The 27,814-nt window shown below is 38.4% G+C and overlaps 1 protein-coding gene across 1 annotated transcript in view; it reads right to left on the bottom strand.

Annotated features, from left to right (window-relative positions):
• Nucleotides 1-4,959: 4,959 nt before the first annotated feature.
• The window catches only part of syndig1l (synapse differentiation inducing 1-like), a 39,273-nt gene continuing 16,418 nt past the window's right edge, over nt 4,960-27,814 (bottom strand). Inside the window, exons 3-4 of the mRNA XM_072362751.1 lie at nt 16,549-16,686; nt 4,960-7,695 (exon numbers count right to left, since the gene is read on the bottom strand). Coding sequence (XP_072218852.1) covers nt 7,537-7,695; nt 16,549-16,686 — 297 coding nt within the window. The 3' untranslated portion in view covers nt 4,960-7,536. The remainder of the gene's footprint in view (nt 7,696-16,548; nt 16,687-27,814) is intronic.

Genomic DNA, 27,814 nt, shown 5'->3' with positions numbered 1-27,814 from the left:
TCCAAGCTCATCCGTCTTCACATACTACCGTCAAAACCCAAGAAGTCATCGTAAATGTTACAAACGGCGTAAAGCGCTACTTAAAAACGGAGCAGAGAATTTGAGTGAAATTCAATTTTTTTACTTCTTGCGTGACTTCTGAAACTATTCCGTTAGTGTTGGGGTACTATTGTGTGTTGTGTTAACATCACAGTTCGCCCGTGAAATGACCAGGGCGTGAGTCTTCTCGCAGTTTTAGTCTAAATAGGATTATAATTCACGAAATTAACACGGCGCTGAGTTAACTATGACTTGAAACTAATAAGTCAGACCATAAACTCATGATGAAAATGTCCGCCAAGGTAAGAAATCAAATAGTTATCCCAATAGACTTCTAAACAATCCAACTTATTTTGCAAACACAGGAGCCACCCCCTGCTGGTCATTATGTAGAACGCACATTTAAGGCAACTCGGCATTGGCCTTACTTTTCTACTACTTATATCCATTTGTTTAAAAATCTGGTGGTAGGAAAGAGTTAAGACAGAGTTAAACAACACCTGAGCTTATTCACATATTGATTCAAATCAATGCTCACATTCTACCAAAAGAACTATGAGTACTTTTTTTTTTAAATACATCAGGGAGGTGCAAAGAAAGTAATTTCCTCACACCGGTGCACTACAGAGTTCGCTTCTTCCAGTTTCCAACAGGCTTTTAATGTTTCACTCTATAAATATTTTCAACCATTTTTCAGAAATAACTGACAAATACAGTCATCTCATTAGTTATTCAATTATTCAAATAATTATTTTCTTCTCTCAGCTGAGAGGGGTTTTAAAAAAAAAAAGCAAATATAGTCACAAAAACTGAGTCTAAACATAGAGACTGGAGGTTTTGTTTTTGTTTTTTTTTCACGGTCAAGAGGCTTTTGTGATCTGGAGCTGTAGCCTTGGGGGAATGCAATGGATATTAAGCTGAAACAGCCTTGGTCTTGGCCAGTACTGTCATGTAAGATGAGCACATTCAGAAAACAGAAAGGTCTGCATGTAATTAGATTTAAATGAGGTTTTTCTTCTTTTTCTTTTGTTTGGTTGGATTTTTTGTCAAAGATTCTGAATGCTCTCCCCACAGAAAACATTTCCTTCTCCTTGAGACTAATTTCATCCTAACAGTCTTGCTTTACAAATTAACATCATACGCTCAAAGCCCACACCTGCTCATTGTGGAATCAAATCCCCTAAGTACCTGGATCACTCAGTGAGTTTCTTACGATTTCAGTTTGCCCAAAAACCTCTTTCATACCTCTTGTCATAGTCAAAAACTGACTATGATTTATTTAGATGTGGATCACAAACCTCTCCAAAAGATATGTTAATTTGAAATCTTTTCCATTTTCACAGCTGTAGAGATGCAATGACGTCAGTGTCAGTTAGCTTCTCATTCACTTTTCAGTTGTCATTTTTCCTCGGCTTCCCCACTACTGTGTTATCTTGCTTGGGGGCACCTCATCCCCCCAAAGCAAACCCCAGAATCTTTTAAGGGGAGTTGGTAATCGTTTGTTAATTATGTACCTCACCCTAAGTTTTCCATTCGGGAGGTTGGGAAAACTGAAAACAAAATCCTCACCATCATTAATGCCACCGTCATTTGTCTTGTCAGGTGGTTTCACAGCCATAGTCAAGTCTTGTTCATTTGTTTCTCCACGTTTGTTTAGATTTAATGTATTCTGGCTCAGCCGCACTTTGTGTTGTTTTTGTTTAAATAAATCGAGTTTTATTTTTGAACTATCTGCATCCAGGTCCTAATCTCCACCACGCCACGCACCAACCTCACCGGTTGTGGCAGAAACAATTCATTTCTGGAACAAAACATTTTTAAAAAATGGATACCGTTTCCTATGACTTTTGGCCTGATCAATTGATGAACAATGCCAGGAGGCTGAAAAAACTCTTTAGAATAAAAATAAATAATTTATCGACTGGAGCTAGACGCCCAGCAGTATTATTTTGCTTTCTTAATATCAAACTATTTCCCTTCTCACTGATCTGTTTTCTCAGGAGTACTTATTTAACTCTGCAAAACTCTCCACTTTCCTTTGATAAATATGTGCCTATTAATTTAACCTGCATATGCGTTTGCTGTTGAACGCAGCCTCTTTAGTATATCCTGAAGAAAAGAAGTGGAGCATGCTCCTTTTTTTTTTCCCGTTATATGAGCATTATTCACTCTTGATGACTACACAAGCATCCTCACATCTCCTGTTCTGCTGCAGAATGTTCAGTGACAAACACATCAACTGTGACTCACTCCTTCCTCTCCTGTAATAAAAGCACTTCCCCACCTGGTGCTGCAGTCACATGTACTCTAGCACATCAGAAACATGTATAGAAGGATTTGGTTGCACATGATTCAGTTCCTGCATGGAATGACAGGCTAGTCACATCTGTTGGTCTGTGACTCCTAAAGAGGAAGTATGATTTTATACATTAGAGTCATAGAAACCATCATGATTTATCCTCAAGTATGTTAAAGACTCTGTAACAGGTCTGAGTTTGCAGGGTGCTGGGCAAGATAATGACTGATGTAATTGTTAAGTGGTGCTAAGTGGAGTCTTTCCTCAAAATAAATGTGGCAAAAAAACCAAGAATTGTCTATTGATTTTCTGAGGAAGCCCCTTCCTCATGCCCTATCACTGTGTGTGATTAAGTGTGAGACAGTGGTGGTAGTGCAGCAACTGAAGTATCTGGACTAGGTCTTCGATGAGAAGCCTAGTAATTTTAATGCAAACAGATTATATGTAGCATATAAAGAGACAAATCAATGGTAAATGTTTTTTTTAAAGACCTGAATGAACTGTAATGAAGCCTGTGTTTCAATGGAAACAACTATCAAGCTCTGCCACAGGTATTCTGGGACAACCCATAATAACCTGCAGCATCAGAAGGAAGTGAAGATCCAAGACAATTGCTGTGAACCCTTGTATTCTTCACATGCTGAATTCCAGATTTCCTCTCATCAGGTCAGATATTTAGTTTCTTCATAAAAAGCTCTGCTGTAGAAATATGGTCCTCTATTGTCCAAAGTATTTTCCTTTTATGTAAATATATATTTTTTGCATGTATAAGGCATATCGAGAAATTCTATATAGCAATAAGACTGTTAGCTTTATATTTCAAATGTATTAATGGTTGAAATAGTTAGCTATCATAGATGAACACTGCAAACACTTATCTAGCTAAAAGCAAGCGCTAATAAGTTACTACTGGTAGCAATATGAAACCAAAACCCTTGTTAGCTAAATCAACAAGCAGCTTCCTATATTACAAAAAAAAATCTGTTTTGATTGTCCACTAAAAACTATTAGCCATTGAATAAGTCAGCTAAAAAGTAATTTAATGAAATATGAGTAAGTTAGCTAACTAGTGAATAGTTGAAATAGTTTTCTATTTCTATCACTAAAAAGTGACTAAAAAGAAAAGTTCTTAATTGTCTTTTAGGGAATAAGTTAAAGCTAGGTCTTACGTTTTACTTGAAAAAGAAATAACCTCTTTTGGAACATCACAACTATTAGAATAACTGGTAATAGGTCAGCAACAAAAGCTGGTATAAAAGAGTATTCCTTTATAATAAGGAGAAATGTTCACCAGTATGTAAAAGAGTATGTGAGCAGATGAATGATACATTTAGGAAGAACATTTGGAAAACAATTTGGTTATTCAATCTTTTACAGTCGCGTTGTCTAAAGAAAAAGAGAAATCTCTGCGCAAGGGTCAAGGCTGAAAAATCTGTATTAAATGGTCATGATGTCCTCAGATGGCACAGTATTAAATAAAATCACAACTCTGTTACATTCACTTAATGGGCACGGCCAAATTTTTAAAAATCATTGACAGCTAACACAATTCATTGATTCAACTACAAATGTATGTTAGAACTCTGTCATACAAGTAAATACACAAAATTCAAACTGAATGGAGATGGGTGTTCTAATACTTGACTGCATGCGCTGCATTTAAAGATCCAGAAAAGGAGCTGCCTTCTGGTACTGAGGTTTTTTAAAATATTTACCGGGCAACCTGGAAGCTGTCCTGTGGTCTGAAACATTGAAATTTAAAAATTCTTTCAGAAATCATGAAGGTTGCATCTTCCGGGCAAAAGAGAAGTGGGGCTGCCCAGCTTGTTATCACCTTAATTTAAGAGCCACAAGTCTATGATTTGATAGGGGTGCGTTAGTGCACATGGCATGAGTTATTTTACATCTGTGAAGGCATGAATATTGAACAACATATGCAGGAGCAACCTATACTGCTATCAAACCTTTTCAAAGAAGGTCCCGCTTATTTCAGCATGGTGTGGTATCAATCTAGGGCCAAGATTGCCTGCTGTCCACACCAGACATCCAGCTGAAATATTTGTTTTCTGAGACAATGGTATTATGAAAGAGGCTTCAAACTGTTGAGGAGCAGAACTCAAACAGGAATGGGGCGAGAAAACACTTTCAAAATGACAGAAATTGGTCTCCTTAGAGGTGACGCAACACACTAGCAATCACTAGAAATGTGTTGTTTGCATTAAATGAGCATACATTTATCATCAGAGACAACAAAATATTCAAGCTTGTTGTTTATGAATAGAGCAGAAGTACGACTAACAATCATGACACGAATCATGTTCAGTGTTGAGGTTGAGCTGAGTGTGTCTGCTTTTACGTTCCATAGAAAGTATGGAGAGGGCACAAAGGAAGGTTTACTTCTTGCTTGAAGCAAAGATATTGGTGCAGATACAAGTCTCTGTTTCTTTCTGGTAAAAACCACCTACACACCATGACTCAGCCGAGGTTTGCTTTTGCTTTAAGTGAAACATCTCAATTCCTCAGCAAATTCTCTCAAGTTGTGGAAGGGTTTCAGATAACTACACATCTTTAAGGTATATAACTCCCAGGGGGGGGTGGGGGTGTGGCATTTAAAAAGGGTCAGCTTTCCTTTCAGGTTTATTTGTCATTACATTTGAACATGTCCGTATTTGCACTATGTACATGTTGCCTTCACACAAAATAGGAGAAAAAGATCCCCAAACACAAACATGACAAAAAAAATAAATAAAATAAAAAATTACCTTCTTTAATCCAGCATACAAGCACAACACAAAGAGATCGCTATCACCCTGGCATTGAGACTTGCCCTCATCACAATGAAAAGAAAATAACAGCAGCATCGAAATTCACATACTGTTGTAACACACTGCACGATACCAGGTTGCCAAAGAGGCCGGATTAAAAACACATCATTTGAATCACACGCCACATAAAACAATGCATGTTCATCATTATCTGCAATATATCTTTCTCCATGGGATGAAGAGCTGTTCACTATACTTACAGTGATGGTCATGACACGTGCATTCATTGGAACCAGTAGATCATGAGCTGCTGTTGATACGAGTGGTAGACTGGGGGGGTCATAGCTTATAAGCGCTAAGACACCCAGAATAGAATCAGCTCTTCAGATGCCTAAACTCAGTCAATGCAAAATGGCCTCTTTCTGACTGGCTTCAATCCTGCAGCAACTGCATGGTTACTCATACAGGATGCCAAAAATAACATTCAAAGTAAAGCTTGCAGTATAAGCTGCAGTTCAGTTTAAGCAAAGCAAGCAAGAAACGTCCACGTATGAAGAATGTGGGAAGAATATTCTTTCTTCATCAGCACAACAGAGACAACTTCCACAGAGCCAGGGATGTGTAAATGACCTGTTTACTTGCAGGGCTTGACAGCAACCAGCGACACCGAAAGTGGCTTATTAGAGAAATTAATGTGGCTCTGCTATTTTGGGGTTTTCCTCCAGAGAATACGCATCCCCTCAGAAATACCTCAGTTGTTGCGGGGGACCTAATTTTGCACCAAAACTGTCAGGAATGACGAATGCAGGACCCGTGCAGGGAAGCGTGCAGTGTCACCTCACAAGGCTTCATCACTTGAACTGTCTGCCTGGCTTATAATCTGCAATACAGCAACGGAAGCTAAAATGCCAGTGATTTACAAGCCCTTCTTATAAGATTCTTTGAAGTCACAAGTGTCTGTAAGAACTCTTGAAAGCACGAGGGAACAAATTGAGATCTTCGTCCTTTATCGCTTCAAATATCCAGTTTGTTTTTCTTTTAACTGAAATAAGGGATGCAGGATAAAACACTGTGCAAAATATAAGCCCCTTCACAGCCTGATCAGTATTCATTTTCGCTGTTTTATTATCAGAAATCAGTTCTGAATCCAAAAAATCATGCGTCACAGTATAGCGAGACTCATGCACAGAATAACTGTTTTGACCGAAATTCAAAGCTGTTGCCACTATTTGTGCAGCCCCTGAATGGACTGCTTTTTAATTACATTCTCTAACTGATTTATTACCTCCTCATCCATTGTGAATGGCCAACGCTTCATTTCCCACCAAAGTACAGGGTGACGAATTATGTTATGTCTTATTTGGAGACACTGGGGATCCTTTTCCCTTAATTTCTGACCGTTTCACCAACTCACGTCTGTGCTTTTACGTTCTTTTAAGTGAGTTCAGCGAAGATTCCTCTAGACAACACAAGAAGACATACAAAAAAACAAACACACATTTACGTGTTCGTAGGCAAACCATATCTGCGTGAACAGATTCAGGGAACAGATTCTCGAGCATTCATCAGCCATGTTTCTGATGGACCCCTTCTCTATGAAAAAACACAGGACTAAGGCTCCATTGAGATTCTTATAATACATGCCAGTGCAATAATCTTAAATAGAATAAAACAACTTCTATTCTTGATGATATTTAAATATTTTTCCACCTTACATGGTTGTCTTTTTTTTCCATTGTTGTTATTATTATCAAAAGTTCTGTATTTGTCTAACCCTGTTTCTCTGGATTTCAAAGCCCTCCATTGTTATAATTCAAGAAGCAGTGGATGTGGTAACAAATCCTTTTTTTAAATCCTTGACTGCTAGGGAGTCAGCCCGTGACAAATGAACGCAGATCCTGGCAGCAAACTTCAGTAACAGGCAGCAACATCTCAAATGACAACAGAGTAGGATCGTTTTCAATGTGCAACAGTGACTTTGTGTTGATTTTTAACCTTCCTCAAAGTCATTAGTCAATAATCATGTGAGTTTGAATGTTATTCTCAGATTTCTTCTCTTCAAAGTTCCTGCAGGGGCTAGTCAAAAGACAAGGATGCAAAGCATGGTTTAAGTCAATGGAATGCAAACTGGGCTCCAATATTAGATCCATCCATTACTCACATCCTCTGTGTCAAAAAGAAAACGAAAGAAAGAAAACTTTTCCCCAGTCCCTGTCCTCTCGTCTCATAGCTTGACCCCTCTCCAGTAACTGTGGCTAATCTTGGCTGACAGAGGGCCTGCTGGGAGAGAAAGTGGGAAACAAAGGAAGGTGAAGGGAGAAAACTGTACATCCCCATAAAACTTTTTCTCGAAGTCTGCAGGTGCAATGATGTTCTCCAGAGGGAGTTGTTCTCTTCCCGGCCTCCCTGGAGGTGTGTGGAAGGAGGGTGCTTCTGCTATATGTGTCCTGGTTTCGAGAGGTAGGCAATGAGAGCCACCACCACGCCTACATACACACCGGTGCCTATAGTGATGGAGAGGGCAGCGAGGAACAAAGCCCGTCGGGAGGCGATGTTGGCCAGTGAGAAGTCCCCTTTGTTCACGGCCTTGGTGGTCTGTAAAGGAGAAAGTGAAGGAAAACGGAGTCAGAAGCCAAATATGGTTTTCAGCGATTCAAAGCGAAAGAGGGAACAATTTTAAAAAAGAAATGACTAATTGCTATTCATTATATCTGTGGCACCATAGAAAAAAACAAAAGCAAATGGAATTGAAGGATGGGCTTACTGAACCGAGCGGGACAAAAAAATGTCAATTAGAGTAAAAATGTCAAGGACAGGAGGTTACGGTCATCTCAGCCTCGAGCGTGAATGATGAATGGCATGTGAGAAAAGCGGATTCATCTTCATTTGTCATCAAATACGACGCACTGATATACATGATAATGCAATTATGTTATAATGAACAAGGTTTTGGGCCAGCTATTAGTGCTTTCACCTTGCTATTCGCATAGAGGGTTTTCTTCTCTTTTTTTTTTTTTGTTTGCAAGGTAGCAGCCCCGCTTTCCATGCCCCAATTAAGGCTGTAGTTCTTTTTATCGTTCCAGTGTTGGCACAAACTGTACAGATCCTCACTTTAGTGTTTTGTTAAACAGCAGCGAGTGAAAAGGCCACCGCTCTCAGCACATGTATGTCGCACTGCACATAGGGCACCAATAAAAAAAATTAAAAATTAAAAATCGGGTTCATGACAACTAATCATGACAATCATAATGATGACATGACATTATAGAAAATTAATTACACCCTGTTCCCCATCTCCCTGGGGTCTTTACTGTTCAGTTATGCGTCAAGCTCACATTTGATGGACAACTGTCTTTGGACATGGACTCGAGAAGGCATCGAGAATCGTGGGAAAGGGTATTAAATGATTTAATAATCGTGAAAAATTGTTGAATTGTTTATTTATCACTGTAAAGTTCACATTCAGTAGTTGTGATGGAATTTGAGAAAAATAACACGAATAAAAAAAGTTTAAAAATATCTGTATCAATCCACGAATGTCAAACACTTTCTTTTTTTTGTTAATGATGTTTTGTTTGCTGGTTTAGGTAGAAAGCAGAACATCAATCATGTGACTGACTTATTGTATGCTGTGTCACGCCAATTTAACACTGAGGAACATTACTATTAAGTTGAAGTTTTGTTTCTAAATCTGTATATCATTTGACTTTTTCTACTTTTTCCATCACCATCGTAAATACACACATTTTTCTGGAAGCTCTCAGTTCAGTTTCCACATTGGTAAATTCAAACAGCAGCACGACTGATGTTGGATTTCTAAGGGCAGGGCCTGATTTTTAGGATGTGAAAAAAATTCAGAAAACAAAACAAAAGTTTAAATCATTCATTCGTTTATTTTCCTTACTGGCTTTATCTTTTTGAGAAATGAATTAGGACCTTGCACTGAAAACACTTCACGACTCTGCCCCACTGTCTACGCAGCTACACCCCCTATGAATAAACAGTAATAATTTCAATAATCATTAATTACAACAATGAACAGGTTAGATTTAGTCTACCTTAGGCACCTCTGATGTGTTTAAATGACAGTTATGGTGAGTAAAATTGTATTGGACTTCTGCCAGTCATGAAATAGTACTTTAGTAAAAGTAAAACTTCTTGTTTTCAGACACTCTGTTGAATGAAACTCAGCCCCAAAGCAGAAATGACATATATGGCAAAACCCACACAGTGGCATTGTCTATTTTATTACAATGTCGTCATTTATTAATCTATTTATTGAGGTTGAAGTCAGCGTCATTCCCTTTCTGTGATATTCAAGTCTAATCTTTTTAAATAATACTATGTTTCTTGTTCAAGGCTGAGGTATCCAGGGATTGTGGCTATGTGAAGTTTATATCTCACACTGGCAGTAAGCAGAAAACTAAACATCTAAGCCAGTCTCTATACAGCCTCCATATGTGATCTGACCTTGAACTTTACTCTAAAGCTCTGAGACTGTGGATTAAAGTCTCTCATATATAGCTCCTTTGCAGAATTCCTTCCCTTGCCCATCATAATAGAAATCTGGGAGGATTTCAGACTCGAGCCACAGCTTCCTTTTGTTGAGAGGAGGCAGCCGGTTCAGGTTTCTGGCCCTGTACCTTGCTTAAGTGTGCTCTACACAATCTACATGGCTAACTAAAGTCAAAGTTTGCCCCACAAAAATAGGAAATGATCACCTTACTTCTCTTCACACGGTGATCCCTTATAAAATAAACAACATAAACCCAATTGATTGATTTGAAAGTATTTTTCAATTCAGCTATGCAATGTATGTTTATATTTAACACAAGTGATTACAATAAGGGAGACAGAAAAATGCGATCATGCAGTGTTTGTTCATGCTGGCAGATACAGCTAATAATAATGTTAAAATTATATGCAACCTCTAGTGGTCATTATGGCAACTGCATGTGAAGAATAAAAATGTCGTTCATGACAGTACAGTTGTTGTACTGTGAAAAGGTTTTTTTATTTTTATTTTTTTTAGCTCTAACTGTATGTTTTCTAACCACCCAAATAGCCAACCAGATTGTTTTGTTATGACATGTTGTGCTCACGTGTAACCAAGGCAACCAGCAAGATGGCATCCACGAAAATGACAGTCACATTGTAAAAAGAATGTATTTTAGACCCTATCATGATCTTTTTCTGTCGCTTGCAATGTAATATTACTAACTAAACCTAACCATGAAGTGACAAAAGCGTTAGTAGTGAAGTGTTGTCGTGCTATTGGTGGAACATATGTTGGATCCCGAGGACCCAAGGCTGAAAAAACAGTGGAGGACTTTGTGGCTTCTTAAACAAAAGACTTGAGATTAACGTCTGTTCAGTTGTAGAAGCACTCATATGAGTCATATTTTGTAGGACGGCACAGGACACCCGTATGAGTCGTAATTAAGGGTATGAACACATTACCTTTATCACCATTTCAGTTCGAGGATTTGTTGGGAAAAAGACTAACAATAATAGTAATATAAAAACCCAGCCCAGTGTGCAGGAAGACAATCTTCATCATGCTTCCTCTGTCTAAATTCCCACACTCTCATCCTCTTCCTTTCCCACTTTAATCTCTGTTGTTGACTCCCTTTATTCATTTAGTCAAATCAGAATTTGTCCTTACCTCTGCAAGCCAATCAGAGTTCCTCAATTGTTCCTCTCTCAATGCCAACCAGTTGTCATTTCCATGACCATTGTGTCAAAGCCAATCTAATGCTGATATGCAGCATTTGTTTTCAGCATTGCGTGTTTAGGAACTGATGACCAAGTCTGCATAAGAGGGCAGGAGGTGTGGCAGTAAGTCGCAGCACCATCATCCATCAAGGTTGGTTTGTCAGACTTTTTTTTCCACTTACAATTTTGCCACACAGACCAAAGTTCCAGACTGATGGGCTTTTTTTTTTCATTTCGTTATCATTTGCTTGTTATTTTATTTTGTATTTCGTTAGTTTCATTCGTTTAAAGAAGACTTTTACTTTTTTCTTATATAGCCCTAGATAGTCCAGAACAAAAACAGTCAGAATATGACACACAAATGCTTTTAAAAAGGACACAATAGTAGATGAAGGACAGGGATTCGATGCAGGGCTGTTGCCCTCTAAGACAATAGTTATTATGAAACAGCAGCATAATGTTTAAGGCTATATGGAATATAATTATTTGGGGAGAGTGAATCCAAACAGAGTCAAAGCAAATTCAGTGGACAGGGTTGAAGGAAACTTTAATTTCCTCACTCAAAGCATTTGAATTAATACAATGTGTTTGCTAAATCAAAAGAACGTTGAGCTCTCCCTGTGCAGTAGGCAAAAGACAAACTGAAACAATGCTGTAATGTGGACAAAATGTGGCCTTATGGGACATAGAGTAAATGACAATATGAATGTGAGGATACCCTTGAGAGCAAAATGGCAAGAGGCATTTATGGCTTCACACTCCTCAGCCTTGACAAAGTGATTGAAATAGGGTGTCATGGAAAATAAGATAAAATACCAGACTAGCATGACGACTCATACAGCTTAGTGCTCTCAAAAATCAACTCAGCACAGTAAAGAGTCTTTTATTTTATTTTTTACCAAATAACACATAAAGCAGAAGTTAAGTCTCCCAATAATGAGCTCCTTATTTTTCATTCATTATGACTATTCTTTATAATGATATAACTTCAGGGGAGCCGTATTTGCATAATCGTGTAATGAATCGCCGTGGCTCTGAAACTCGGCTTTTTCCAGCACAGATATGTCAAAGCTGAGAGTAAAACGTATCTGCATACCCCACAGAAAACACACACCCTAATAGTGGCATTAATTTCAAACTCAACACCGCTTCCCAATCTGAAGCTCAGAGCCAATTATCTGCAGATAGTCATGGTATTTTAGTCATCGTCACTTGCATGTGTTTGGGATTTGTCTAACATAAATCCTCAAACTGTGCTCCCCTACTTACAATAAAGATATTACGTAAGATTAAAAATGTTGTCTTAGGCAAACAGCATATAGTAATGTAAGGCACTGAGTAAAATGTCTGTTTCTATGCTGGTGCACTCCCTGATGCCTTGACTCAACTCCTCTCTTGCAGCTCTCTATCTGACTAGGCCTGACCTTCCAGTAGAACAACAACACTATTGATCTGCCAGCCACAGACTCTATTACAGTCGCTAACCGGTTTGTTTGTAAATGTCCTTAAAGTGAATTGTGAGGCTGATGTGCTATAATTTCTAAACTTTTCTTCTCAGCTCGTACTCCTGTCCTTGTGAAAACTTATAATGCATCTGCTCATGCTGCCCAACGCAGGCAGAGAGCTGGAAAAAGTGAACATGAGAAAGAAAAAGTTTAAAGTTTTGAATGTACTTACAGATACAGTACAGATAAAGGGCTATGAGTTCATCGTATATTTAGTTGTTTTGTCCAGAGTTTTACCCAACAAAGGATTCTGACAGAGCATATGTGCATGTAATTACACAGACTGTATAGAAAAGGCATCCCATCTAAAACAGAAAGCCAGTGCAAGTGCCTTAACCTCCAATCTGTCTAGCAACTTGTGGTTGCAAAGAGTCATTAGTTTACAAAGAGGTCTATTTGAAAATGACTATACTTACTTAATTTAAGATCTTAATAAACAACTTTTTAATGAGTTAGTATCTCTTCTTATAAGGCACGATGTCCAATGTCAGCTATGATCCAATTTAGAGTACATGAGAAAGTAAACCAAGGTAGGGACTGTCATGATCATGCTTGGCTGTGGTGTTTGTTTCGGTTTGGAGTCTTCGGCGGGGTTGAGCAGGTTGAGCTGGGGCGGATTCTGGTTCAGCTCCTGCACTCGCACTTGCTTTCCATCTGCGCTCATCAAGACGCCTTCATAAGGACCTGCAGGAGCAACCAGTCTTTGGCGGATTGTTCTCACTGCTACATTGCGCTCATTTCCTAGCGAAACTCTCTATGTACTTACCTTGTTCTCTTGTGCTCCCAGTGTCTGTTCCTTCCTTGCTCATTGCACAGACTAAAGGATTTAGATCTCCACTGTGAATTCCGAGACACCTGCCTGCTCACCACCTGCCTGCTCGCCCCACCGTTGACTCAGTACCTTCTTCACCAAAGCCAGCACCCGCCCCTCCACTCTGGAAACCTTCTTGGACTCAGTAAGGAAAAACACTCCTCTTTTCTTGGACAAATTACCTTCTGTCCGGCTCATGCTAACCATCTTCCTCTCCTCCCAGAGTTACCTGTTCACCTGGATCCACTCATCGGCTCATCGCTGCACCTATCTTTAATAAACCTTGTCTTAATTCTAATCTCTCTGAGTCAGTGTCTGCTCTTGAGTCCAATTTGTGAGTCAGCCCAGCTTTCGTCGTGACAGGGACAAGGGCAGAGCTATGTTATGATTGACAACTTGCTAAAGTCTTGCTAGAGTTACCAGTAGGTGACTTTCTCTATTTTTTTAAAACCTCTCTATTATTGATTTAGCTCTATTATTGATTTACTTGCGTGCTTTGAGCCATTGTCTGGTTGCATCGCCCAAACATACGTATAACAAGAAAATTCATGAACTGCTGCTCTGATGTTTTTCTGTTCAGTCTCTTCATAAAATTAAGAGAAACTTTAATTCTTCAACAATCCAGCTCCTTGGTAAGCAAAGAAGTCTCTAACTACGATGCTCCCCCTACCAGGCTTTACAATTGCAATAAAAAGTGCCTTTTTTTTCAGCGTTTCAATCATCATTCTTATTGAATGTATTATTTTTTGCTAGAGTGGAAGTATGACACAAGATTTGAGCATCTTGTAGGTATTTCTGAAGGTGCTTTGTTGTTGCAAGATTACATGCACTCTTCTTATATTCTTTGCATTATATTAATCAACATTAGCGACGTAAAATAATTCCTTTAGCGCCTGACTGGACAAGCCATTAACGCAGGTGTTTACACATTTTTTTCAGTCTATGCTCAATAAGGATAAAAAGATCACTTGTTTTTGTTTTATTAGTTTACTTCTCTGAGTTTTGTCTGTAATTGTGATGAAAATTGAGATCAGACTGCATTTTTATGAGAAATCTATGCATCTATGTTTTCTTGCAACTGTAAGTAATTCTAATCAGTATTCATCTAAAAGCATTCAGCGCTGCCATGTTAACTCCTACAGCATTACATTCTTAGATGGGTGGACTTTCCCGAAATGAAGACCATTGAAGTGGGTTATTGAGCTATAAAATTAAGCAATTCAGGCTCCCTCAATATCTTTTCCTGACAGCCCTTCTAAATGCACCTTCTACAGAAGGGAGATTGGCAGAAAAAAGAATCGTCCCTTAAAACAGCCATCGCTTCTCAATAATTACCCAGGAAGAATCAAATTAGCTCCTGACAAGATAACTCACCAACTGGCTTGGACTCCTTACCTCCATAGATAAGACAGCTAAATACTCTAGCTTTGGATAAGAATTTATGGTCAAAGGCAGAGCAAATTACTCTAAGGCTTGTTCTTCTGTAGCATGTGTGTGTTTACAGTGTGTGGTAGTTTTGATAGGCTTATCTTTGAATGCCTGTGTCCTACTCATTTCTGTAAAATGTGTCAGCTTTTGTCCTGTTGATTATACACAGGACAGAATTGATCAGCAGCAGGATCTGTTTGACACACCATCAGAGTTGTTTCCTGCAGAGCTGAAAGACAAAATAAATCCAGCAGGAATCCATTCGATGCCTATGCAGTTTGCTTATGTTCCTGGCTAAAATCAAGGAAAAAGCCTAACATTAATTAGTTTTCCATACCCACTTCATTCCATCAATTTAGTATCACCAATTAACCTAAGCCTGTATCTGGACCGTGTGAGGAAGCTGAAGAACCCGTAGAGAAGCTAAGAGTTGAAACCCGGAACCATCTTGCTGTGAGGCGACGGTGCTAACCACCAAAACACTCTTCAGTTTTGACAGTTATGTAACATTTTGATGGACTTCAAATTATAAACTGAAAAATGAATGTCAAACAAAGGCAGTAAACAAGCTTGTACTTCACATCATGTGAGTTTTCACACAAGTGAATTACCTGTGTCCAAATAATAATGTGTGCAATAATCCTTTCGTCACAGTAAAATTCAGTTTTCTCTGTTAAGATAATTACTTTCAAAGGCTCAGCCTTTGCAAACATGAATGTCAGTCCAATGACCACTAACTGCACTGGATTTAAGATGATATTTCAATTACAAATGACTTCTTCTAAGTTTAAGTCATTGATGGCCAGTGTTTTAGAAGTTCACACTTTACTATTACTACTTTAAAGTTGAATTCAAATATATGAAAAATGTAAGTTCATACTTTAAAATATGGAACTAAGTTCATAGTTCCAAAATTAACTCCAATGAATTTATCACAATTATTATGACCTCTGAATTGTCCTCCTTATATGGTACAGTACCCCAGTACCCAGGTTCTTTTCTTCTAACACCTACTTGGCTCTACTCGACTTGGTTTACCACCTCAATTCGGGTGGGGTCATTATAGCAAGAAGGTCCTATGTAATTGTATTAATGCGGTTGCATTACTTGTATATATGTTATTTATGTCTGTGGCAGAAACTGTAAGCTCTGTAGATTCTGCTGAAATGTACACCTACGGGGTATATGCAGGCACAATTCAGCATGACACGCTCGACAAGAATGTTGTTGAAAGTCGTGAGAAACAGCTGCTCTCACTTCATGTTCTTCAGTTAAAAATAGCCTTGCTCAGTGAAAAGTTCACAGAAAAACCATAACGTCGCTCATGAATACATTAAAACAAATTCATGCACAACATTGTTGACAGCTAATACTCAAAAACAGATTACAACTATAACTTTTCTACCAACAAGATAGACTCTCTACGCTACAGAAGTACAGCTCAAACAGGTCTGTTAAATGTTTCTCACAGTTGATCATCTGTTGTCAAAAACCTTCAATTACGGTAGAATCGTCTTTTATCATCTTGAAAAAAGCCTCTAATTCAAAGATCCAGTCTCATCTCAGCATTTTGAATACCTCCTTTCTTGACGTTTAGAGATATAGCCCTGAAAGTGATTTATATACTCTTCCTGATCGAGACTCTCAGCCTGTTTACGGAGCACCATGTTTACAGATTGGCCTTGAGTTATTGTGGGTAGCTCAGTAAAAAATGGCCTTGCATTAAGAAAGTCAGCTCTTAGTTTATTTTTTTTTATTATCATGTGGGAAGATCCTTAATCGTCTGTTAGTATGTAACACAAAAAATAAGACGTGCATGTGTGCGTGTTTACAAAGGCATGAAAATGTGTGTCTGCCTGTGTTTGGGGAGGCAGGTAATGTTGGACCTTGACAAAAAAAAATGCTGTGCCATTAATGTGTCATGGACTGCAGCTTTGTAGGCGTGTGCATTGCTTATCTGTATTTGTATGTGTGTTTATGTGAACTCACCCCCTGTGAGAAGTAAAAGGCTGCAATCCCCAGTGGCCAGAAACAGCAGAGCATGGAGAATATGGCCAGGCCAAGGTGGTCTCGTGGAGGGACAACTATGAAGTTATCTTCACTCTCGCTGTCGCTGGAGCAATCCGTCTGCACAGACAAGGTCAAAACACTTATTTTATGCTTCATCTGTGAATACATTTCTTCACGATAAAATCAATGAACAAAAAGCTCTGTCAAGCTAACAGAGACGTTCATTAATATTTGATAATATTCTCTAAATTGTAGGAAAGTCATAAGGAAGTCCATGTAGATTAATCTTAAAGCTACAGTCGGCGGTTAGCTTAGCATAAATGATGGAAGCAGAGGTGACAGCTTGCCTACAGGCACCCCTGTCCAACTGTAACATCATCTGCCTACTAGCTCCTTTGTAGTTCACTCGCATACTATTTCTTGCTTAATTGCACCATTAGGTGTATATCTTAAGGATGAAATATCACTGGCTGTCAGTCTAGAGCAGGTTCAAACAAATAGAGCTAAAAATCAAACTTAAAACCCAGCTCAGATCTCTGAGAACTCGTGGGGCTCTCCATCAAATCAGGATCGTCTGTGGTCTCTATGAGGAAGTCTTTTTGAAAAAGAACACAGTTTAAATATACAGCACTGTATCAGCTTATCAGCCAGCACCTATTCTATGCTACCATAGCACAAAGGGATGATTGGATTACGACCAACACAAAGGGAGCTGATTTAATTTTCTGGTTAGGACGTCGTAAATATACTTTTACATGGAGAAAAAAACAAAAAAAAACATTCAGTGTTCGGGCTACGCATCTATACGTTTAACCTTCAAGACTTAAAACCAGCAAAATGATAATCTATCTTATAAGGCTTTAAGTTGTTTGGACCAATCAGCAACATAAGAGTAATTGCTGGCTGTTCCAGGTGTATTTTAGGTGTGAAAACAGTGCGACTAGTCTGTTGTGATGTTATGAAGTGACTCTTTTATCAGAAGTGCCTATTATATATAACATTTATTTTGCAAAGATGAGTAGAATCTATCAAGTTAGGCTATACAGCTAGCTAAAGTGCCTGGTTGCTAGTATTCAAAGTTCCTCTGTAGGTTGTTATTGCCTTCTCGCTCCCCTCATAGATTTTTTGAAAAAGAAGGAGGAATTGAATTGGAGTAGTTGTCCTCAACTACTGGCTTGTGGACAACTCTCTCACAGATTGACTGTGAAAGTTATTTTTCAACCCCTTATCCTGAATATTTTTGCTTTTTTACTCTGAACTAAAGTGTAGCACTGCCTGTCAAACACAAACTAATTTGTACTTTTATCTCTGGTTAAGTAAATCTATAAATAAAAACGGATTACCACAGATTTCATTGTCAGTGATTGAAGTTTTATTTTGTGCCGTAGAACAATTATGAACAAGTTGAAGTTATTTTCAAGCTGGGTGGGGAAAGAATGTAACCCTTGAAAAGAAAAAAGCATTTGTGTAATGGGAAAGAAAGCATGTCACCACATTCAGGATCATTTGCTATCATAAAATGTCACATACTCGTGAATTTTTTTTAGGAGGGCTCATTAGTTTTTCATTAGTTTTGATATATGCAAATTCCTACATCTAAACAACAGATGGTATAAAAAAAAGAAGCAACCTCCATTTCAGATGAAAATAGTTCTGAATCAAACACACCTCCACCCTAAAGCTTTATGAAACTATTTCACGCTCCATGCAATATTCCTCACATTATACTGAAATGCCTTCAGCAGAAGAGAAGGGATGCACATAAATTTGCATTCTGTTTACCTTTCTGATTCTTAGTCCTGATACAGAGCAGAAAATATTAGAATGTGTCACAATCATCTAATGTACACATACATAAGTACAAAGACAAAGGTGAGACTATAACCAGAGATTTATTTTTCATGGTTCTGGTACTGAAAATAAATAGTAGATTTAGGTCACTGTTTCTATATGAAACATTAAGCGGCATCCTTCCCACATTATCCTGTTTGGAGGATGATCCTGCAGGAGGAGAGAACACGAAAAAAACCCCAAAGCTATTCTGTCAGAGAAACTGAGTTCAGTATCATATAAGATATTTCAATCAAGAAGATAAGGCGAAGCTGGTAAAAGGTGGGTGAAATAGGAATGAATTCAATAAGTGTTAAAATGACAACCCCATAAAGACATGATAGAGGTTTCACCTACATCCTCAAAAAGCAATCTAAAAACTTCCCAACAAAATCTTTATTTTTCAGTTTTTTAATGGGTCAATAACTTCTAATTCCCTTATCAATCATGGCTCACTGCTGTGTTGGCAGTAGCCCGGAACTCTACAGAGGACTTATATCTATTTTGCCATTTTAAGGGCTTCTGCATTATATTCTACATGTAAAGAAAGTTAAAGTGAAGAGTAATTAGTTGGCTGCAATCTGCATCCAGAGCCGACAACCACTACCAACACACTGCTGTCACTAAGCTGAATCCCCAGATTGCTAAACTAACAACTAACAACTAAACTAACAACTAAACTAACAAAGAGAAACGGATGTGGCCTAACTAGGACACCTTCTCTGTGCTGATAAGGTGCAACAGCAGTGTGAAAAGAAAAAAAAACCTGCAAATTATAGAAGTTAGGAGCATTAAGCAACAATTTAACCAGGCCTAAATCAGGGATCAGTACACCAACTTTTACAGCACTTAAGAATTTGAGTGAGAGATTTTTGCTTCATCAAAAGCAGTACTTTCTATAAAGAGCCACAAGCACTTTTACATTGCTGCTTTTAATGACAAAGCACAGGGAATTGCTTATTATTACATTTGCTTCAAAGAGTGAAACGGTTTTCTGTTAATTTTGATAACACACACAACTTGTGTGAATGATGATGAGGGTGTCAGCCGGCGGTTTACATGTGTGGAACTAATAGCAAATGGAAATATTGAATTAAACTTAAAAAAACAAATCAGAACTAAAACCATTACATTAAAACACCAAACCTGATTGAGCCAAGCAAACCCTTCAGAAAATGCCACATTGTGTTGTCAAGCTGTGCTCACAAACCCGTTAAAAGCTGTAAAAACAGGCGCCCGTTGTAGTGATCAATATGTCTTCATTCTCTCCATAATGAAATGCAGAGGCAAAAAGGTCATAACGCTTGAGCATAATGCACCTTCCATTGTGCATAATGTCATTCTGCCGTTATGGCCTTAAGCAAGCGCTGTGGTGCAGTCTCTACAGAGCCATATCTGCCCTGTGCCATGCCTCTGAACTCACTGCACAGCCTATTGGCTGTTTGGAGACGGAAAACATTTTTTATTTATTTATTTTTTTAGAAATCCCATTGTTTTAGGTTAGCAAGGAGAGAGAAATCCAAGAACCAGAGAAAGTTGGTAATCTAAGTGCAGAAAAAGGTTTGGCTGACCGTACAAAATGGTCATTAATCGCCAACTTTTAAGAGGAAAAAAAGCAACCTGCTATCTCATGAACCAATTATCAGCCTGCGATGGCATGATTGTCTTTTCTTATCCCCGAATTGATGTCAGCCATGAAATTAAGTCAATCTCTCAGGAATCAGGGCAAAAATGTAGTTACGGGTCACAACTCTCTACTGAATTTACAGCGAAGCCGAAGTTAACTCGATGTAAACGGTATTTTGTTTCCTCTCCTAACTTTTAATGAGCCTACAGTTTGTGTGTGGTGCTGCCTTGTCAACTATTCACCTCCACTATAGTGGCGGGTCTTAATGACTATGCATGCAGATGCTGCTATCTGTTCTCAGATATGCCCTGTGGGGCAAATTTCAGGAACATTAGACAACTGGCTGACAAATGGAAAATAGCTAATTGTTGGTTTCACCATGTGGCACTATCAACTGCAGGGTTTGTGTAATCTGTGAATATAAATAAACAGGGAATGTGCCACTGATCCCTTTGCTCGTGTTCTGTACACTACAAGCCCAAGGTTTAGTCTTTAGTGCTTCATTTTCCCCTGATTTTGTGGCAATTAAATGTGTGTCTACATATCATATGTAGATGAGATGCATGTGAACATTGTTTTTTATATGTAATTTAGATTGTACGCATGATTTTATTTGGTTTTCTTTCCTTTGTGGAGTGCAAACATGCAAAACTGCATGTCTGTGAATTCACAATGGGTGATTTATAACCACGAGAGCGCATCTAAGAACATCAGCCTAAGTCTGCATTTTAGATGCATTTAATTTAAAAATAACATTTCCGTCAGCATCATTTGATTCTTTATGATTTTCACCTTCATTCTGTCATTTTTGCTTTCCTATTCATTGTTGATGACACAAACAGTTTCCTTAGATGTTTCTTGGAGGCTTTTGAGGACATCTTCACATTTTGAGAGCTCACTTCTTAGTAATATGCCTTATGTATTTCTATCCAATGAGTCTATGATAAAAAAGGCTCCACAGAATGGGTTTTTGATTTAAGCAATGCAGCTGCTTGCTTGAATGTAAGAGGGGAGAAAAAGGAAACTCAAAACAAGAACGCTTTCAGAATGAAAACTACATAGAATTCAATTAAAATGATTGAAATTAATGTTGTCTTTTCAACCTTTCTATGACGCAGAAGCCCCATGGTGGAGATACCACTCAAACTAATTGTTGTACTGTGCGATCATACAAAGGTAAAGCATGCAGGGAGACCTGGATGCAGAGAGAAACTTTACAACCAAAGGGGATGCAATTACTTGGCTGAATGCATAAGCAAACTTAACGAGCAAATTCCATTAAAGAGGCAATGCGACACAAAATGACATTTTCAACACATTTATAATCATAAGACAGACCATGCATTCATGTGAACTGACAGAAATTATGGATATTATCATGTCTCATGTTATGGTTTCTGGCACTTCTGTCCTAGACCCATAAACATGCCATTTGGGTAGAAAACAGACAGAAGTCATTAGGATCTGTTCCCTCTTAATAGTCCCCATTTTGTTTTATTGCTTTGTCTCTACAATAGATGGTCCAAGTTCACTTAGCATAGAAGTCATATTCAGGTCATCTCAACTGCTGCACTGTAGCTCGAGCAAAAGACAACATTCACCCACACCCTCCACATCCTAATGCAACAAACACTCAGCCTACATTCTTGCTTCATGGTCATGTTAATTTTCACCATTGCCCCAGAGGTGAACATACTGTAGGCTATCTTTAAGGATTAGTCACTTATCAGACCGTGTGCTTAACGCATTTCCTGCAGAGTCCGCCACCCTCAGGTACCACAGAGGAACACTCAGTCACAGAGTGTGTGATCACAGTAAAAAGAGCTTTGTCACGATGCAGTGACGCGGTCCACGCAAACGTGTATAACACGGGGGGCGGGGGGTGCTACCCGTGGTGAATTAATTAACAAAATATTCATTTTTCTTTCCACTGCCTCGTCATCTCTCGTTGACAGGTGTGCAATTTAGGTTCGGGTAATGAGGCTACAACAGGGAAGCACTATAAATCACGCTTAGTATTCACGCCGTGCTGTGTAAACAGGTTGAAATGCGCAAGCGAAATTGGCTTGTGGAGCAAAGAAATCAGTGATTAAATATGACAAAAACAACAAGAGCCTGTTGAAACCTGAATGCCTCTTGTATATTTCATGTTTTTTAGAAAAGCACTTTTTTTTGGATGCTCCTGCAACCTTGGGCCTTCATGAATCACAATGTACCAGCTCCATTAGGGACCTTTGCTGTTTGTCATGCCCTGTCCATCTCTTTCTTTTCCATCACTTCTCCATTATCAAATAAAGACACAAAATGCACCAAAAATGCCCTCCTAGAAAAAGTACACAACAAAATGGGACACTTTCATCATCCAACCAATGCTGAGATCAGGTAGAAGCTGCAAAACAGAGAAACATTTGCATCCAATTTGCATATAATGTAGCGAGAGACATTACTGTTGTATTAAAGTAAAGCAGTTATAATTTAGTGGGTTTTGACACATCCACAGAGGTGTCAAAACAGACCTTCAAGGTTGACAGGGACAGACAAGAGTGAATATGAAGAGAAACATCACCAACGTATTGCAACTGCCCACCAATTCCTCGCATCATAAAAAGCCAGATTTCCATTTTTATTTTTGAAGGAGAAAAAAAACCCCAAAAAAACCAAGACCATCTAACTCCATCTCAATCCAACAGCCTGATTCTTATGAGTCTGTCTCTAAAAGAAAAACTGCTCAGATTTGCAACATGTAATCATCCCTCCAAGGGCTGATAATACTCAAAGCTCTTTGCATTACGGACACATCTTTCACATTATTCCCTTTTTAATACTCTGAGCTGCTATCCAGACAAGGATAAAAAAAAAGCCCTGGTTAGATTTGGCACAGAGATGGTTCTGTGCTGCTTTTTGTTTTTCTCATGCAAGAACTTTATATCGAGAACATTTTGTTTCTTATTCTCTAATTAGCAATTAAAACGGCATCACTTGGAATGACCCGCAGCGTAGGTGTTTTTTCGCTACTGACAAACATGGAGCATTCACTGGAATCACTTACCTGCTTCCCACTGGGGAACATTGCCAGCTGTGGTTTATGGTTAAAAAACTGCCATCTGTGTTGAAATCTTGCTCTCAGCAGCACTGGTAAGTTTACCTCCTCTTGTACCAGGACACCTGTCTTTCTAAATGGTCAAACCGCATGACATATTAGTACTCTATATTACCACATACCATGAGAGTGGAGGAGGGCCAGTTGAAATTGGTAAGAATGTCTTTAGTGCGTTTGCTTTATTTAGTGAGATACCGAACAGTTTCTGTAGGGCCTTTGCTCTTAGAGATGCAACTGTCCTCCCAAAGAGCTTCATGAGAAAGAATTTCCCCTTCTACTGAAATGTAAATTAAATTTACAGCGGAAAGCAATGATAGATTCTAACATACACTAGGCGAGAGAAGATTTCAATATATATTGAGAGAGATTATGTTGTAACAGTCACTAATATCATTATTAATGATAATCTAAAAATTCAGATATCTTTATTGCTCATGTTCTCGCACACAGGGACACTTTGCCACTGTAATTTTAGGAGAGAAATTTAGAGTTACTGTTGGAGAGTACAAGTGAGAAAGGCAATCAGAGCTGGAGGGATTTTTTTCTTTTTTGTAAAGCGTTCTCAAGCACATTTTTCTTTCTTCATACCCCAAATCAGAAAAAAACTGAAAATAAAGGAAAAAAAATGAAATAATAATATGTAGTTTGTCTGCTTGAGAAATATGAGCACTTTTCCATGTGTCCAAAACGTAGCAGTGTGATATTTTCCTAACCTTTACCATTTGTGACTGAGAGCGAAGTGGAAAAATAAAAGGAGAGAGGAAAACATATGGAAGGAGTTTCCAACTCAGCTATTCAGCATGGGAGTCAGCAGAGCGACACTTTCAGCTACTGTTCCTGCTTCGTAAGAAGTGTCTGTGGATAAATCAGCTTTGTCAAACTCATAGTGGTGAGACGTCAACGGCTGACATCGTGACAAATGAACAGCAGCAAGACGTCTTCAAATCCCAACACGTCGAGCAACCAATTCATCAAGTAGCCGTAAGCTGTGACTTCAGAGAAAATATGGAAGAAAAACAGTTATTGTTCAATTTTTAAACCTTTATTGTGAAAGTGTATAGTTATGCTCCATGGACCAACATAGCTATCACCCACTCACACAGGAAAATCCACTTCATTAATTATACAAAGTTAAGTTTGTGTTGATGTGATGGTATTGACTGAACAATTCCTAATAATGAAAGAAGGGTATGTTTTTTGTGCTTTATTTTCTTTGACTTTTTCTTGACCCCATACGACATGTAACTTGTGAAAATTTAAAATATATGACCCGCCACAACATCTGTCACTTGCAGAGCAACAAGGATTCTCAGAAAGCCAGACTCTGGAATAGATATCTTCAGTTATAAGACCTTAAAACCCATTGCAGGATTGAAATAACCCCAGAGATCTTTTTGTCATTTACTGCTGAATGAGCAACGTCTGAATGTGTGAAAGATTTCGCTACAAAGTATGGCACACTGGGCGGACCTTTCAGCAATGGAACAATTGGTGCGCAGCAAACTCGAGAGCGATTGCATTTTGGATTTAATGAAAGAATAAGCACTGCCATTCCCTCACATTTAGAGTGAATGAGTAACCCTTCCAATCAAATCTGATCTGATCTAAAATGCTGCAGGGTGGGAGAAAGAGGTCATTGATATCTATTTTTAAAACTTTCCCCTCTATTGATTTCACACCCATGCCGATGACTCCAACATGTCAGCACTTGTGGTGCAAAAACATGATACATCAGAAGGGCTGAGAGGTGGCTGTTTTATTGAAAAGCTGCAGGGGGGGAGCACATGTTCAAATTGTCGTGCTGATATAAAATGTACGAATAAATGCAAATTTCATGCACTGAGAAGGTGCAACAGATGGCAGACAAATAGATACGCTTTGGCTCAAGTGTTATTTTTGTATGCAGGTGAATAAGCATGGAGATTTTAATGGTCCAAATCCATGACTGCAAGATCAAAGACATCCAGGGTCACTAGCATTCTGCTTGAGGCTATAACTTTGTCATCGTCTCAAACCCACGTTTCGCTACAAGTCAATAATTGCATATCCACTCATAAACTGTCACTCTATGCAGCACTTTGCACTTTCACTGGTGGAGTTCGCTGTTCCTGAAAGAATTATCTTTGGAAGAGAGGGACATTTTGGCCACTAAAGCACTTCTAAGCATACATACAACAGCACAAGCTGCTCGAGTCATTTTTCTTTCTTTTCACTGCGCTGAATTACTGACAGAGCCGCCACCAAGAGTACATTTCATGAAGCAAGTGATAAATTAATATGCCATTTGGAAATGTGGCTTGCATTATTAACACAGTCTTTGCATTTTTAGGGGGACAATAGTGTTTCCAAATCAATTTGAAGTGAAACACAACCAAAAACTGAAACATGAAACTAAAACTAAAGGATCAAGTCAATAAAAAAGTAGCAAATTATGATGTAGTTTCTTATTATAACAAGCACCTTTTCAAGTTTTATAAGATTCACCATGTTCAATGAAGTGTGTCGACACTGGTCAAACCAGCTCCTGGAGCTCTTCATCACTGATGCACAATGATTAATGGCACACAAACATATGAAAATAAACCAAAGCCAATAAAAATCACCCTGCATCTTCAATTTTGTTGAATCATTTTATGAGTCTGCTTTATGTTAGAGAGTCTGCTCAGGCACTGATAGACCTGTAACTGTTATTTTCAAAGAAAATGTGCTGACACGACTAAACAAAACCAAGTTTGTTGCAAATTGGAAGAAAATCTCACTTTAATAAGAGAATACATAAGCAGGGATATTTACTGTTAGCTCCTCACTGGAGCAAGAAACTGAGGAAAATGTTTCTGTTAGATAGCCATTTCATATCATAATATTGAAGAATTTCTAGTCAAAAGAACCAACTACTAGTGGAAAAAAAGGGATTCGGAATGGGAACTGGTTAATATTGCTTAACCAATAAAAAGGATCATCAATTCCACTTCACTCCTAAATCTCAGACAACTACTTGCAGAAATGAAGGCTTTACAGTCAGTCGGACCTCAGTCTGTCTGGCACAGGCACAAAAATTCCTGCTGGAACTTTAAAACTAAAGGTGCCAACTTGATTTAAGTCGGCGCACGTTTTTACCCCCATTTTAAAAAATACTTTGTACTTTTTAGTACCACTTTGGACAAGGTTGCAAAACATGCTCAAATAAACAACCAAAATGCAAAGGGGCAACAGTGCGGAGCACAAACACCAGCTTCACTCCATGTGAAGTCGCATGCAAATGTATGCAAATAGTTTTCCACACATGTCGGCGCGAGTTACTAATCTGACAGACCGAGAGCACAAATTTACATTTGCTTTTCCTTTGCTGACCCCGGGTGGGAGACAAAGTGTGCACTTTTCACTTTTAAAAGACATTTGACACTTCCACAGAGACCCAAGCATCCACAATGCGATGCCAACGAGCATGAAAGTTTTGCTTCCTGTCTCTGGGTCACAGCAGTTCTGCCCAGAGATAACCAAACAGAGAAGACAACCTGGTGAGTGGAGTCCAGTCCAGCTCTACCATGCAATGGGAAAACAGCATGTGAATATTTACCCGACACAACAAAGACCAACAGGTCAAGTCTCCTCGCTTCAACTTAGTATTCAGGATTGCGTTCCCACATAATAAGCTGCCAATTTTAGGTATAGATCTCTGAGTGCGCTATGTTTAGTGGCTGCCTCTGACATAATACTGATTATGTTGTCTGACAGCTGAATCACTAAAGCAGATTTTTGCCCATGGTTCAAAATGTGCTACCTGTTAATGATCAGTCATCAATTTATATGCAATGAGAGCAACATTTTGCAAAATCACACTAACATAAATCCTCTCGTGGTATAAAATTTCACTGCTCTAGTCTAGATTTAAAATTTTATGTATTGCATTCAAATTAGTCAGCATAACAGGAGTCACTGTAAGCAAACCCTGCTGCATGTCCAGGCTCCTGAAAAGCAGCAATTTAATAGAAATGCTTTCTTAAGTGAGGCTGGCTTATGGTCCACATGGTCTCACCTGCCAGCGAGCACTGAGACTAAAGTGGGAGGGATTCATTTGGCAGACCGCCGGTGTTAAAGCTGAGGCTATACGAGGAGGCAGGAGAGACTAGCTTGGTATTCTAGAGCAGAGATCTCAAAGTGTTAAGCTTGTTGACATCTAAAAGTAAAACTTTTTTTAATCTTGTATAGTGCAGAGCAGTGCATCCCTGAAGGATTTACTGAAATCAAGCATTAAGAAAATAAATGAGGAAATATCAAAATGAGCAAATTAAAGTATGTAGACTGTATCCTGTTGTATAAATACAATTAAAAAACATTGAGGAATAATTTATTTTTCTTATACAGTATATTTATCTAGTATAATATATTCTGTGTAACTAATCTAGATAAGAAAATTAAAAAAACTTAAAAAAATACACATGCAAAAAAGAATACTGATGTAAAAATATGGAAATAAGCTGAAACATTACTCTTTTACTTCTTTATATTCTATTATTTATAAATTCATTTGTATTCTGTTTAGCGGCACTTCTATTGCTCCATGAATGCAACTTCATGAAAAGATAATGTGCGAAAGGCTGAGAGTGATGTTACATAAAGACAAGAACAGATAGATTTCTTATAAAACAGAGAAATCATGTAAAGGGAAACATTAAACAAAAGCAATA

This window comes from Leuresthes tenuis, unplaced genomic scaffold (genome assembly GCF_036924035.1).
Source record: "Leuresthes tenuis unplaced genomic scaffold, fLeuTen1.0.hap1 SCAF_13, whole genome shotgun sequence".
NCBI classification, from domain to species: Eukaryota; Metazoa; Chordata; class Actinopteri; order Atheriniformes; family Atherinopsidae; genus Leuresthes; species Leuresthes tenuis.
Note: the sequence above shows the minus strand (reverse complement) of the source record. Positions and strands in the feature narration are given on the sequence as shown.